Below are 17,186 nucleotides of genomic sequence, written 5' to 3'. Positions count from 1 at the left end.
AATATTGATAATATTAAAGACGTGACAACATAGGCTGGATGAGGAAGGCTCGGTCGACTGTACCCAGAAGTAAACATGTGTACAAAAAAGATTGTTTGACCGCGTTGAGATGTAAATAGTGTAGTCTATATTTAATTTTAAGTCTATGGTTGTGACAATTTCAAATGTAGTCCAGTCATCTTAGTAGAAATAGGGTAGAAATCTCGGAATTCAAGATAACCGGCTGTAAACTCGTATAAACCTTTATTTTTATATCCTAAAACATGTCTGAAAACCTAGATATGATAGCGTGTGCGCGACTTGTAGATAACTGAGTTCAAAGGTAAAAAAATCGATTTTTTGGGCATTTTTTGCAAATATCTTGTTCCCTTTCACATTTACGCTATTTGTTTTCATAATAAATATTGTAGAGGATAAAATTCTCTACAACTTTTCTTTCAAAAAATTTTTTGTACCTCAATCCGTTTTTCAGATAGAGGGCGGTGAGCGCGCAGTCTTTCATTATGTCCGGTATCATTCAAGGTCAACCTGTAGTCTCGGTCAAAAACACGCCGTATGAAGTCCGTTAATTATTGAAAAATATATAATTATTCGCTATCGGTCATTCGCTATTTAAGCTCATGTATTTGTATATACTAGTTGTTTACGATATTCTCCGATGGTGGCAACACCGGCGTAGATTGCATCAAGCCTAAAGAACCTCTAACATATCTCTAAATCAACCTATTCGGGTTTAATTTTAAAATAAAACTGTTATAAACGAACTCTAAATATAACTCTTGTATATATCGTAAAACAAACATTTTTCTATAATTTATTTTTATTCAAACAGACCTCTATAAATTCATTTCCACCTTCTGTACACCGTCAGTCAGAGAGGCAATATTATTCATTCAATTACTGAAACGAACATAAAATAAAACAGTTTTTGTAATAAATAAAATGTATTTAAATAAAAACGGTATTTGGTATTTACATCAGCTAATCAACAAACATACAGAACGAGGTAATAAAACAAAAATAAAAACATTTTAACGTATACAAAAAGAAATATTACTTAATACTTTGGTCAGGTTTATTTCCCGAAAATTGATGTTGTTTCGGAAATTTTTAGTCATCACCACCGGTCATTACTTCCATGAATTCTGAAAAAAAATAGAAATTAAAAAGTTAATTTTTGTTTGTTCAAAATTGTAATGTAAAAAACTGCTTTATTTTTGACAAGCTGTTTATTTTTTAATATTCAATTCAAAAATTTTAAATATCTCAAAAACGGATAATGTTAGATATAGAGTGTTTTACAGTATGTCCCTGGATTATCTATACAAGAGGAAAAAGTCCTAGAAATGAAAAGAATTGAATTTGAATATATATAATGAATTTTTATAATAAGCAAACATTTTAATCGAGAATGCGTTTTCCTCAAAATGTCAATAATAAAAAAGTTTTTCCTCTTGTAAAGACAATCCGGGGACATGCTGTATATTAAAATTTACAAAATTTTATATAACATTTAAATATACAGGGCGGTCCGAACTGTATTCCGGAAACGTCAGCAGCATATTTTGCAGATAAAAATAAGTAAAAAAGTTCGTATAAATGTATGTCCTTAAAAGCTTAGTTTCAGAGATACAGGGTGTAGAAGTTTAATTTTTATTTCGATTTTTTTCAAATAATTTCTGAAGTAACGTCAATATTTGGATGAAAATTGGTGTTTGGGAGTTTTTTGTCATGAGAAATTTGATTTTGATATCAATATGGCTCCTACTTGTAGAGGGCGACACCTACATATTTTTAACTGGTTTGAAGAGTAATATGTTTTAGTCCGTACCTGTATAAAAAAATTGACTAAAAAATATACATTTACGACGTTTTTTACGTAAAAAGGTCTCTTGGGAAACATCTTTACGAATAATGGTTCTCGAGATATTTGGAATCGCAATTATCATACATAAATTAAATATGTTGACTAAACAGTTATTAAACTCAAATCGTAAATTTGAAATGTCTTTGTGTCAAAAGTTCATCAGAAACTATCGCAGAAAAATTTATGAGTAATTTAAAAATACAGTGAAGTCCGGATATAGCGAACTCGAAAATTGCATCAAAATTGTTTCACTATATCCGAGGTTAACTATAAAAAAATGGACTTTTGCTCACACCTGATGTTTACCGGATAAATGGAGATTATTCTATTATGTTTGTTCGTTTTTTAAAAAAATGCCATGATGTACTAACATTCTTTAAAGATATATTATACCGGGTGCGACTCAAAAGTGGCTCACCCATATAACTTTTTTATTTTTCAGTTAAAAAAAACGAGATTTGGTATGTTAGTATATGACATAAATTAGGATTGATTGACGTATTCACTTGTTTTTGGTCACTTCCTGTTTCACCGGAAAGAACTATCCTATAACATAGGATACAACATTTTAATGAACAGTGCTTTCCATAAAATCAATAAAATGAAAAATATACGAAATAAAATAAATGTACCGATTTCTTTCGAAAATCGACATCTATGAAAATATGAACCCTTCCTGGACACAAACGGTACATTGTGAGACAGGAAATTGTAGAGAGAAACAAGCCCTATAACATAGGATACAACATTTTAATAAACAGTGCTTTCCATAAAATCAATAAAATGAAAAATATACGAAATAAAATAAATGTACTGATTTCTTTCGAAAATCGACATCTATGAAAATATGAACCCTTCCTGGACACAAACGGTACATTGTGAGACAGGAAATTGTAAAGAGAAACAAGCCCTATAACATAGGATACAACATTTTAATGAATAGTGCTTTCCATAAAATCAATAAAATAAATGTACTGATTTCTTTCGAAAATCGACAACTATGAAAATATGAACCCTTCCTGGACACAAACGGTACATTGTGAGACAGGAAATTGTAAAGAGAAACAAGCCCTATAACATAGGATACAACATTTTAATGAACAGTACTTTCCATAAAATCAATAAAATAAATGTACTGATTTCTTTCGAAAATCGACAACTATGAAAATATGAACCCTTCCTGGACACAAACGGTACATTGTGAGACAGGAAATTGTAGAGAGAAACAAGCCCTATAACATAGGATACAACATTTTAATGAATAGTGCTTTCCATAAAATCAATAAAATGAAAAATATACGAAATAATATACATGTTCTGATTTCTTTCGAAAATCGACATCTATGAAACTATGAACCCTTCCTGGATACAAACGGTACATTGTGAGACAGGAAATTGTAGAGAGAAACAAGCCCTATAACATAGGATACAACATTTTAATGAACAGTGCTTTCCATAAAATCAATAAAATGAAAAATATACGAAATAAAATAAATGTGCCGATTTCTTTCGAAAATCGACATCTATGAAAATATTAACCCTTCCTGGACACAAACGGTACATTGTGAGACAGGGAATTGTAGAGAAAAACAAGCCCTATAACATAGAATACAACATTTTAATAAACAGTGCTTTCCATAAAAACAATAAAATGAAAAATATACGAAATAAAATAAATGTACCGATTTCTTTCGAAAATCGACATCTATGAAAATATGAACCCTTCCTGGACACAAACGGTACATTGTGAGACAGGAAATTGTAGAGAGAAACAAGCCCTATAACATAGGATACAACATTTTAATAAACAGTGCTTTCCATAAAATCAATAAAATGAAAAATATACGAAATAAAATAAATGTACTGATTTCTTTCGAAAATCGACATCTATGAAAATATGAACCCTTCCTGGACACAAACGGTACATTGTGAGACAGGAAATTGTAAAGAGAAACAAGCCCTATAACATAGGATACAACATTTTAATGAACAGTACTTTCCATAAAATCAATAAAATAAATGTACTGATTTCTTTCGAAAATCGACAACTATGAAAATATGAACCCTTCCTGGACACAAACGGTACATTGTGAGACAGGAAATTGTAGAGAGAAACAAGCCCTATAACATAGGATACAACATTTTAATGAATAGTGCTTTCCATAAAATCAATAAAATGAAAAATATACGAAATAATATACATGTTCTGATTTCTTTCGAAAATCGACATCTATGAAACTATGAACCATTCCTGGATACAAACGGTACATTGTGAGACAGGAAATTGTAGAGAGAAACAAGCCCTATAACATAGGATACAACATTTTAATGAACAGTGCTTTCCATAAAATCAATAAAATGAAAAATATACGAAATAAAATAAATGTGCCGATTTCTTTCGAAAATCGACATCTATGAAAATATTAACCCTTCCTGGACACAAACGGTACATTGTGAGACAGGGAATTGTAGAGAAAAACAAGCCCTATAACATAGAATACAACATTTTAATAAACAGTGCTTTCCATAAAAACAATAAAATGAAAAATATACGAAATAATATACATGTTCTGATTTCTTTCGAAAATCGACATCTATGAAACTATGAACCCTTCCTGGATACAAACGGTACATTGTGAGACAGGAAATTGTAGAGAGAAACAAGCCCTATAACATAGGGTACAACATTTTAATGAACAGTGCTTTCTATAAAATCAATAAAATGAAAAATATACGAAATAATATACATGTTCTGATTTCTTTCGAAAATCGACATCTATGAAACTATGAACCCATCCTGGACACAACCTGAACTCGTTGTGAAACAATGATGTGCAAAAAATCTCCGATCTAGATATTGTAGTTCTCTAGGAACATCTAATGCACGCTCAAGTTGGGACACTCTGTAAAGTGATTTATTGTCATTATATAAAAAAAAACAATAAAAAAAAGATTTATGTATTTCTGGAACCAGAAACACTTTAAAAAAATCAATTAAGACGCACTTCATTTTTTAAGTATCGTCTGTTTGCCAAAATTTTTAATACGTAGATATATAATTGTTCCATTTTATAACTTTTTATTTTTACCACTAACAAATAACTAAAAATACCATCCTCAGGCAACTTTAAATATCATAAATTTCGAAAAATAATTGCACAAATCCTGTTATTGTTGATATTTTTAGTGAAGAACATCAACAAGTACTATATTTAATAGCCTAGAATTTCCTTTGATTACGTTGAGCTTTTCTATGGCTGGAAAACTCGTACAGACCATAAACTTTGACGTGCGCAATGAAAATTTTATTGTGGAAATTTTACCGAGAAAATTTTTAGTTCTTTTTAATAAAGAAACAGAAAAGAATCAAAATAGAATCTACTCTACTGCTTTCTGGTCTATTTTTTGAACATGTTTCAGGACGTTCAACTTATACTAATTAAAAATAATGAAAACAGGAAAAAGAATTCGTTTTAAAATGTTTTTGATGTTGGAGATATTAAATTAACAGAGACTGACACATTTAGGTCATGTTAGTATTTTAATTTATATTATACTTTATTTTCAATTTTTGATTGCTTGTCTTAAATATTATATATTTATTTTCTGAAAATAAATCTGTGAAACAGTCTAAATGTGCTACCTACCATCAAAATCTACTGTTCCAGATCCGTCTGTATCAATTTCAGCGATGATCATGTCCAGTTCATCACTGGTGAGTTTATCATCAAGTTCTTTCAGGATTTCTTTCAGCGTTTTTGTGGAAATGTAACCGTTACCTGTAAAAAAAAGTAAATTTTATTTCTCATCAAAAGAAATCCTTCGAGGGGGGAGGGTAGACTCTCAAGTAATTCCTGCAAAATAGTTTGCTCAAGCCATTTTGTACAAACATTTTTGCACACCAATATTTTCTTTACACATTCAGTTAGTAGCTTCACAGGTAGCTATTCAGTTAAGATATTTTAAGAAAAGTTATTTCGATTTAAATGAGATTTTGGGGTACCTATGTTTTGCTAAGTGTTTTAACATTTGACTTTTACAAAAATCAGGAAAAAGCACCTGGAAAAAAAAATTTTGGAGAATTTATTTTTCCAAAGCAGACCTGCAAAATATACAGGAAGTAAAGTAAGATCCAACATTCCGTGGACATAGAACAAGTACGTATTCTTGAATCAGAATAAGTCTGTTAGAGGCCAGTATTAAAAATTAAACCTGAAATTAATTTAAAATTAATTAATTTTTTAAGGTTTTTATGAAGCTTGTTGTCAAATATAAGTTGTGGTACTAACATAAAATTCCATATTTTCGCCATCTTTATAATCAGCTTCGGAAAAATATTTATTTTCATCAAAAAGAATGCGCGGTGGAGTTTTTTTACAAGAGACAAAAAATATAGTAAATACTAAAAGGACCATTTTACGAAAAAAAATCGGTCGACGGTTGACCTGGAAAATATTTCTACTAAAATTTATGTAGGGGTAGGGTAGTTTTTACCCTTCCCCTACTTTTTCTTGATTTTTGTGAAAGTCAAATATTAAAGAACTTAACAAAACAGAGACACCCAAAATCTCATTCAAATCGGGATAACGGTTCTTAAACTATCAGAAAAATTGTGTTTATTTTTTTAAACTGTTTTAAACTTTTGTTTAATTGTCCCAACTCCTACATTAGTTCCTCCCACTACATTTTGTATCTCCGCCAGTTTTGTCCCACTGTAAATCTATTTGTTTATTTTTATTCCACTCTGTCGACACAATAAATGGACCATTTTACGAGATAAAACACAAACGGACACGGCTATTTTGGCACATATTTATCGAAAGAAATTTTATACTGTGTTTTTGTTGGCGACAAGGCGTGAAGACATTTAGCCGGAGAGCTGGGGACATATTTAGAGAACATATTTTATGCAAGTTAGAATAACAAAAAAAATAAAGTTTAATAACTTGTGAACCCAGAATCCTAAGCCTGGCTAGGGGGTTGGGGGTATTTCGCTACTGCGCAACCCATAACATTTGCAAAAAATAAATCCAAAAACATTCTTTAGGGCAACTTGAAATTTGTTTATTCTTAAATTTTAGCATCTATTTAACCTAGAAATAAGCGTGCCAGACTTTTTTTTTCGGGTTTAAACTGTAACCAGACCATTCTAAATATGTTTAATTATTATACCTGGAAAACATATTTTAGGCATTCTAACATTTTTACAGCGTTTATTAGATGATATTAAAAATATGTGTTAATTGGCCGGACGAATTCAATGGGATTTAATACTTGCTGTGACGCGAATAAAGATTTTAAATTGAGCGCGATTTAAAGTCTTGTCTGAGTATCTATAAGCGCGAGAAAGATAGTTTATTGAGACCCGTCGGCAGCCGATGCGACTGACGTAACAGTATTTTGGAGTATGTACTTCAAATTTACATAAAAACAACAATTTTTTTCGGTTTTATTTCAATTATTTGCAGGCTTTTAATTCAGAGATTATTTTGTTGGAATTAAGTTACGCTATGTACAAATATGTATTTATAAATTTAAATATTCACGTGCATATTGTAAATAGTTTAGAATAATTACTGCAAATAAATATTTTAGTAACTACTAATTTCGCTACTAACTACTAAATCACAGTGGATAAAAAACATTTAAGTTGTGTAGTTTTGTAAAAAAGTTACTTAGTGACAAAGTTATTGTTTTTGATGAAGCGCAGACAACAAAATGCAAAGAATTTTTGCCAAGTGCCAACAACATGGTTTAAAATTTAAAGAAGTGGTTTTACCAGAAAACGTAGTCCCTGACAAAGGGCACCATGTACAGTGCTAAAAAGTAAGTATTTCGAATTTTATTAAAGTACCTACGTACCATTGTTAATCTTTTTCAAATAGATTCAAAAGTAAGTAAAAGTGCTTTACTTTTATGCTTAGGGCGTTAAATGACTTTTTTATATTGCCAATCGACGTTGGAGTGATTTTCGAAAACTACTAACGTTTCAACATAAGTGATATGTGGGATATTAATTGTATTATTATATTAGACCTTATAACAAAACTCATCTGACGAAAAAGTGTTAATGTAGTATATTAATATGGGTAAAATTTGACTAATTACTTTACTTTTACTTTACTAATTAAATTCGTTCCAAAAAACGATACGCCACTGGCCATTAGAACAATCCCAAATGCGCCTAGTTGCCGGGGTCGGAAATTTTAGAATTCTCTGTCTCTTCTGTCCTTGTTTGACACATTGGAATGTTTGATACACTACCAACGAGTATTTATGAATGAGATGTTCGGTCTATCTTTATAATGTCTTTGGTCCGATCCGATGCAGTGCGCGCGGAACCAAAACCTACCTTCTTTGTCATAGAGACGGAAAGCTTCTTTAAGTTCATGTTGCATAGCTTCTGCGTCTTCTTCAACCATGAATTTGGCAGCCAGAGTTACGAATTCTTCAAATTCCAGCTCACCAGATCCTAAAAAAGAAACAGATATGATTTTATGCGATCTACCAGGCGTAACTTTTAAATTTATTTATTTTTGCTAACCTAAAAATATAAAACTAATAAAATTAATCAAAACTCTTAAGTAACAAAATTTTTCTCCTGTACCTTCTAAGAAAGCCATCGATATACTATTTTATAGAAAACCATGATAGTGCAACCTTCCAAGTTAAATTAGATGATGACCTCAAAACAGAAAAAATACTACACGGCAAGGGCGTGAGACAAGGAGATACCATCTCTCCCAAGTTATTTACACTGGCACTGGAAAATGTCTTCAAGAAATTAGAATGGGAAAATAGAGGTCTAAACATCGATGGGGTACACCTTAGCCATCTGAGGTTTGCAGACGATGTTGTCTTGCTGAGCACCGACATTCAAGAACTAAACACCATGCTAAATGAGCTAAATGACCAATCCCAGAAAATTGGCCTTAAAATGAACTTGAAGAAGACCAAGATAATGAGCAACAATATCCATAACATTACCGTGGACAACGTTATTATTGAAAACGTAGACCATGATATATATTTAGGTCATAAAATCAAGCTGGGCAAGGAAAACCAAAATACGGAGATCAAACGCAGGATCCATTTGGCATGGGTAGCATTTGGAAATATGAGCGATATTTTCAAGGATAAAAAGGTGCCCATGAACCTAAAGAAAAAGGCTTACGACAGCTGCATTCTGCCTGTGCTTACGTATGGCTTAGAAACTATGGCAATTACTCGAAAAACAGCAGAACAACTACGAGTAGCACAAAGAGCCATGGACAGAATCATGTTGGGAGTCACCATTAGGGAAAAAATACGGAATACCCACACACATACGTCAAAAAACAAAATTAATAGATGTCGTTAAAAGAGTGGCAAGTCTGAAGTGGCAATGGATAGGACATGCGGCAAGACAGGATCCAGGCCGATGGCCCCAAAAAGCAATCCTATGGAGACCTAGGGGAACAACAAGCAGTGTGGGCCGACCAAAAAAGAGATGGGTCGATGACGTCAGGGCAGTGGCGGGAAGACAATGGATAAGATTGGCTAGAGATCGCGAAGCATGGAAAAACCTAGAAGAGGCCTATATCCAACACTGGATGGAACCAGGCTGAGAAAGAAGAAGAAAAAGAAAACCATGAACGGGTTTTCTAAGATTTAGGATATCGATGAACATAGTACATTTTTTATATTATTGATTTTTTAGTTTAATACTGATATTGTACTGGTTTAAAGAATCTTACCGTCGGTATCAACTTCAGCGATGATTTCATTCAAAATCTGTTCTGTTGTGGTGATACCTAACATGGTGAAGATTGTCCTGACCATCTGAGTACCGATGCTGCCTTTTTTCTCGACATCGAAGGTGTCGAAAGCCTTCTTAAGAACTGCAAGAACAAATATAGTTAATTAAAGAGTAATCATTTACAGATCAGTGTCAATGATTCAAATATATGACAAAAAATCGTATTTTTTTGGAACAAGATAAAATATACATTTCTTGAAAGAGTCTGGGTATTTTACCAATGCATTTTTTAGCAGCAGAAACTAGCTTGTCGTTGGTTTTTATTCGTAAACAAAATCGCTTAACCAATAAGAAATTCCTGACATTCCAAAGAGTTTCTTTCCTTCCAACGCTATCTGAGATCATAGAAAGGTTGGTTAAAGGAAGGCTTGTATCTTTTCTGTTTAAGTACAAAATACTTACTGAACATCAGTTTGGATTTCTAAGCAACAAGTCCACAAATGACGCTACGTTTTCCCTCCTTAATAAAGTTTACTCCAGCCCAAATAACCATCATTCTACAGCAACAATTTTCTGTGATTTTTCTAAGGCGCTCGACTGTGTAAATCATAAGATCCTAATTAATAAACTGCAGCACTATGGGTTCAGGGGAACATCTCTCGAATGGTTTAAGTCGTATCTGAGCAACAGTATCTGTCAACTTGTGAGGGTGGATACCACGTTGTCTTCTAGCAAGCCAATAGAATGTGGAGTACCACAAGGCTCAGTGCTAGGCCCCATTTTGTTTCTTCTTTTTATTAACGACATTGCTAACATAAACATCAGTGGCAAAATATGTCTTTTTGCCGACGACACTAGCTTCACTTGGAGCAACAAGGACGTCACGGCACTTCATAGGATTATATCAAATGACTTAATCACCATTAAATCTTGGTGCGATTCGAACCTCCTAAGTCTCAACATTTCTAAAACTAAAGCTTTGTCGTATAAAAACTCGCTGCAGCCTTTTGTACTTAACAACACCACCATTGACGTCGTAAAATCTGTAAAATTCTTAGGGCTTATTGTAGACAATTCTCTGAAATGGGACATGCATATCGAAACTTTGTAGAAAAAATTGAGCTCTGCCTGTTTTGCATTAAGATCTGTTTCTAAGGAGCTTAACTTGTCAGTGGCTAGAACTGTTTATTACACTTTTTGAGTCGCACCTCAGGTATGCCCTTCCATTCTGGGGTACGTGTTGTGTGACTCAATTTGACCGCATTTTCAAGCTCCAGAAGAGAGCTGTTCGATATTCACTGGGACTCAGAGCAGAACTCATTGCCAGGACTTTTTTAAAAAATTAAAACTATTAACTCTTCCTTTCTTATTTATATTTGAATCCGTTTGCCTAATACGTAAGCATGTTTCAGCTTCTCAAGAAAGGCCATCTCACACTTATCCACTCAGGAACGCGGAGCAAGATCTTTATCTACCTACCCCACGCTCAGAGTTAGTTAAAAGTTCAATATTATACAACTCGACAGAAATGCACAATCACCTGCCATTTGAAATCAAATCCATAACATCATTTTCTTCATTTCGCAAAGCATTGAACTCTTATTTACTAGACAAGGCTTTCTACGCTGTGGATGAATTATATTTTGATAATCGAATTTGATCTTGTAAACACTGGTCTAATGTTTGCTATTGCTATATTTACTAATGACATCGAAATTAATTTATTTAGAGGTCATTGATATTTTACTATAAACTAGCTAAATATTTTTGAATATTATTTTTATTTTTTTTATTCTTTGACATTGTAAACATTTATATAAATGTTTATTTTAAACAATAAGACTGACAATATTATTTGTATAATGTTTTGTATTATCTTTTTTTTGTGTACCTTGTTTGTTTACTTTGTTTGTTTATTTTACCTTTGTCTACAAATTGTAAAATTTTTTGACAATAAAGGCATTTATTTATTATTTATTTATATTCTTCCTTCACGTCGCGTCGTCAGAAGAAAAAATACAAAATTAATAAACAATTAATAAAAAACTATTTAAAATGTTTAAACCTAGATAGCATATACAATACCCAGACTTGTTTTTAGAAATGAGCCTCTAGGATCTCAAAAACTATATGCCAGATTGAGATCAAACTTGGTATAGTACTCCTATGTCAAGTGAATAGTGATATGATATTAAAACTTTAAAATATAAATTTACATTTTTACGAATATGTAGATAATTCCAAAGGTTAATTAATTAAAAAATGATTAAAATATCTGTAAAATTTGAGAGAAATGGCAGAATTGACAAATACATAATGTCCCTGGATTGTCTTTACAAGAGGAAACACATTTTTATTATTGGCATTTTGAGAAAATAATATATTGTTTTATCAGGAGTAAAAATGATACTTTTTCGGAGATAAAAAAAAATAAAATTCGGAATTCTTTGAAACTTTTTTGGATTTTTTTAGATTTTATTTAAAAAACATAATTTCTTGATAATATAGCAACATAGGTAGTAGATTAAATTTACAAGAAAGAAAATCCAGAAAAGACCCAGTGGTTCTCAAAATTTTAGCAAAAAATATTTTTTTTTGGAAATTTTCAAAGTAAAATAACTCCGTTATTTTGGACTGATTTAAAAAACGATAAAGAGAAAATATGTTTCTTTTATCGAGACCCCTTAAAATAATTGCACTTATTTCTGGGACACCCTGTACAGGCGCCACTGACTTTTTTCTTTTGATATCAAAAGTGTGTAGGCCGTTTAATGCCAATTAAAAGTTATCTCTCGATAATTTGTTGAATTCGGCCTCCTGATGAGATAAATGCAATTTTATTAATCACAATTAATAAAATTAAAAAAAAAAAATAAAATTAATAAATTAGATATTTTACCTAATTTTTTTATTAAATATTATTACTATTAGTTATTATTGCTATTAGTCCAACCTAGAGTAATTTCAAATAAAAAAATAATGGTATTTAAAATAATTACAAAAAACCCAATTTTAAAAAATTTTAATATCTTCTAACTCAAAAATTATGCATTTCCATATCCATGTATACAGGAACTTTTTTTCATATTTTTTTGATGAGGAATCAATGAGTACTTATTTAAAATTTTCGCAAGTTAATGATATTAATTTTTTTAAAGGTTTCTATTACACTTGAATCAAGGCAAATTAGTAAAATTGCGTTTATCTCATCAAGGAGGCCGAAATCGACAAAATATCAAGAGATAACTTTTTATCGGCATTAAACTGCTTGCACTATTTCGCTAACAAAAGACAAAAGTCAGTGGCGTACATGCATTTTTTAGAATAATATTCCAGTGATAATATACAGGTTTGTTCACCACATACGACACGGAGTATTGTAGCCAAACGATTAGATTTTTACAAATTGTAAGTTTTGAGTTCGTTGAAGGACTATTAGAGCTACAATTTAAAAATATTTTTGCAAGGTACAGAGTGTTCCAAATAAATAAAAAATATCAAAGTTGTATTTTTTTAAATGAAACACCCTGTATATTATTGCATTTTTAGTTTCTACGATTAAAATAAAGGTAAATTTGATTAAGGTTTATTACACTTACCAACCGTTACAACCGTTACAACACCTTACCGTTTTTGAAATATTTTCAATTTTGTGAAATTGCAGTATAAATTTTAAGGCTTCATTTCCCCGAGGGTATCAAAGTTTTTAATACTAAATATTTACTGAAGTTTATTTATTGATCAGTTATTGCGTTGCATTAATAAAAATTATACTACCTTATACAGAGTGTGTAAAAATTTAATTTAATTAATTACTAGCTTTAAACGGCAATAACTTGTTTAATCTAAATGGAACACTCTATATATTTTATGAGAATCAGATGTACAATTTAATTGTCTATCAAATTGTATTATACCACTTTTTACCTATTCCTTCAAGTTTTCATAGAAAATGCATTTTCTTATAATTTAGACATCATTCATCAATATACCCATGGAATATTGACATTTTAGATTGTTTTTAAATCAACAAATGTACAAAATGTTCAGGCTAGTAATATTATCGTTTTTAGTAAAACGATAATATTACTAGCCCATTTGTATGCAAAAAGAAAACTATTTAAATCTTTATAAAAGAGTATACCTTTAATTAAATATACCACCAGTATTTCCGTCCAAATACTAATTAATTACATACTTAATTGTGTTTATAAATTATTCTAAATAAATGTGGATTTGAATCAGAAATCAATATAATAATAAGTTATGAAAATGAACGTCTCTGTTGTTATAAATAAGCATTTGTCAAAAAATGAAATAACATTTTTAAGGTGTTAGTTTTTTACCACACTGTCTAATACACATACATAATTCATTTTTTTAGTATTTGAAGCAATTATTATTAATCAACGCAAACAGTCAATTTTCAATCTTTAAAAATTTGGTACATCTTTAAAAATAATTTAAAATGTCAGTATTCCATGGGTATATTGATAAATGAGTTCTAAATTACAAGAAAATGCATTTTCTACGGAAACTTGAAGAGATAGGTAAAAAATGGTATAATACAATTTGATAGTCAATTAAATTGTGCATCTGATTCTTATAAAATATACAGGGTGTTCCATTTAAATTAAACAAGTTATTGCCGTTTAAAGCTAATAATTATTTAAAATAAATATTTAGACACTCTGTATAAGGGAGTAAATTTTTTATTATTGCAACACAATAACTGATCAATAAATAAACTTCAGTAAATATTTAGTATTAAAAACTTTGATACCCTCGGAGAAATGAAGCCTTAAAATTTATACTGCAATTTCACAAAATTGAAAATATTTCAAAAACGGTAAGGTTTAAGTGCAATAATCCTTAATTAAATTTACCTTTATTTTAATCGTAGAAATTAAAAATGTAATAATATACAGGGTATTCCATTTAAAAAAATACGACTTTGATATTTTTTATTTATTTGGGACACTCTGTATCTCGTAAAAATATTTTTAAATTGTAGCTCTAATAGTCCTTCAACGAACCCAAACCTTACAATTGGCAAAAATCTAATCGTCTAGCTACAATATTCCGTGTCGTATGTGGTGAACGACCCTGTATATGCACGTCCTTGGTGAATATGTCGACACTTTATTAGCATTAAAATATGTCACATTTATAGTAACTTTTACCCTGAAAATTTCATTCGAAACGCTAAAAGTACTTGGAAGAAAATTATAATAAATCGAAAAAAATATTAAGACTGAACACCCCAGAAACAAAGCGGAATCGGAACTATGTTGATATGAAAAATTAATCTTATTTTTACGTGAGGTATCTCCTCACGAGAGATGGCACATAATTTTTGAAATACCCTGTATAACAACATTGAGAGACATAAAGATATATGTGTAGTTCCAAATGTTAGTGCACAGTGAAGTGGTCAGATTTCGGCCAGTTTATTGTGAAAGCATATTATAATAAAAAAAATATCTTTAGTTACTTACGGGCTATCTGGTCTTTATCTAATTCGTCCTGAAATCAAAAAAGAAAAATATTAAATTAAAGAACATAATAACAAAAGAAAAAAACAAGATTGAAAAAAATACTAATGAAAAATAAATAATTTTTAAAAAGAAATAAAAATGATTAAAAAAACGAAGTGTACCTACCGACATCCTGGTTGCAAGCTGGCCGTTACCTTATCCAAACCGTAACTGACATAAATGTGGAAATCACCCGAACGCGAAAATCGCCACTAACTATATAAAACGGAGAAATCTTAAAATAGAAGGCGGACAGTTACTTCATTTTCGAAACCGTTTCGCTTTTTTTTTCACTCGCATACGCCCTCCCATTTTTCCGAAAATCCGAAACAGCTGTTAATTGTGGATATTTCAACAGGATTGGCGTCTCGGGATTTTTCCTGGACAGGTGTCAGACGATAATTACAGGTGATGTTATCACTTACAATGGCAAGGACTGTTGTTTTTTTAACAAGTTTTTCTGGTATAGGTTATTGATGGTCAAGGTGATTTGGAAAAGCGTTTTTAAATAGTCTGTTTCATTTCTTCATCTTACGTTTTTTACTCATACATCTGGAGGGTATTTTGATTGTGAGAACTTTCATTTTTTCATTTTATTGTATCATTACGAAAGTTTTATTTTAAAAATTTGTATCTTTCGAAAAAGGTAATAGATTTAATTAAGAGGTGAAATCTCGGGTAAATAATAAATAAATATCAGCAAAATTTTAACAGAGTTGGATATGAAATGGAAGGGAAACGGAACGTATAGTGTGCATCGTCCTATTCATTTACATGATATAATATTTTATGTTTTCTTGGAACCAAACCGCGGAGATAAGAGTTAACAAAAATTTATCCTCAGACACCTACAATGTGTGTAAAGGAGTCCGCCAGGGCTGGATACTGTCACCAATACTTTTTAATATATACGTCGAAAAAATATTTCAAATGGCCCTGGAAGGAAAAAGTGGAGGAATTAAGATTAACGGAGTTCCAATTATCAATATAAGATATGCAGATGATACGGCAATCCTACCACCAACTTTAGAGGATCTCCAGCAAATAACAAATACTTAAGATGGAGGACATGGGAAATCGTTTCGGTCTTAAAATCAACGCTACCAAGATCAAACTTATGGTAATAGGACGCCAGCCTATAATCAACACCGCATTGACGGTGGATGGAAATATTATAGAGCGAGTACCACGATTTAAATATCTAGGTGCCATGATCAATGAACGATGGGTCTGCGATGAGGAAGTTAAACTTAGAACGAATTATGCAAAATCAACATTTTTTAAACTTAAAAACTTCCTATTAGCACGCAGTCTCCCGCTAGCACTTAGACTACGGGTAGTGAAATGCTACATATGGCCCATCTTACTATACGGCGCAGAAACGTGGTCTCTCAAGGCTAGAACCCTGAACACATGCCATCAACGAAGAAGTTTTAAGAACTGCAGGCTATGAACGAGAAATGCTTAATATAGTTAAAGAAAGAAAAGTTTCATACCTCGGCCGTATCCTTAGAGGAGACAAATATTACATTCCTAAGCTGATTCTACAAGGAAAAATAGAGGGACGGCGAGGCCCAGGAAGAAAACAACATTCCTGGCTAAGAAACATACGGGATACACCAATCCCGACATCAGCGACGCAGCCACCATATTTCGAAGAGCCGAAAGCGGCACTCTACACATTGTATGAAGAGTACAGACAATCGCCAACATGCGGCTAAGCACAGGGCATAGGAAGAAAAAGAAGAATATTTTATGTAAAGGGAAGGAAAATGGAAAGGAGCTGATATGAAAGGTACAGTGAAAATCAACCTTTAAGTAGTGTCCAGGTTTTGCATGCATAGGTCATGACTGGTAGGAGACATTGGACGAATGTTTATTTTTATTTATTTACAAATAATATAGGAGTTATACACAGATTACAATCCACTACAATACTCACAATATAACATATTTCAGTCGGTTTTGTTTATATAATAATCAAAGTAAATAAAGAAAAAATCAAAACATCTTGCTCTAACTAATAACCCTTAATATTAAACCT

General features: G+C 31.4%; 1 protein-coding gene across 1 annotated transcript; it reads right to left on the bottom strand.

Annotated features, from left to right (window-relative positions):
- Positions 1-1,078: 1,078 nt before the first annotated feature.
- On the bottom strand, positions 1,079-15,402 carry LOC115886585 (troponin C, isoallergen Bla g 6.0201-like). The gene is made up of 6 exons (XM_030905818.1): positions 15,269-15,402; positions 15,104-15,131; positions 9,604-9,747; positions 8,220-8,339; positions 5,515-5,646; positions 1,079-1,145 (listed from the first exon to the last, which is right to left on the bottom strand). The coding sequence occupies exons 1-6, from the start codon at positions 15,272-15,274 to the stop codon at positions 1,111-1,113; spliced, it is 465 nt and encodes a 154-aa protein (XP_030761678.1). The 5' UTR covers positions 15,275-15,402; the 3' UTR covers positions 1,079-1,110.
- Between the last annotated feature and the right edge of the window lie 1,784 nt (positions 15,403-17,186).

The sequence above is a fragment of the Sitophilus oryzae genome, unplaced genomic scaffold, assembly GCF_002938485.1.
Source record: "Sitophilus oryzae breed Bouriz unplaced genomic scaffold, Soryzae_2.0 scaffold_494_pilon_pilon, whole genome shotgun sequence".
NCBI lineage: Eukaryota > Metazoa > Arthropoda > Insecta > Coleoptera > Curculionidae > Sitophilus > Sitophilus oryzae.
This window is presented reverse-complemented; position numbering and strand designations above follow the sequence as displayed.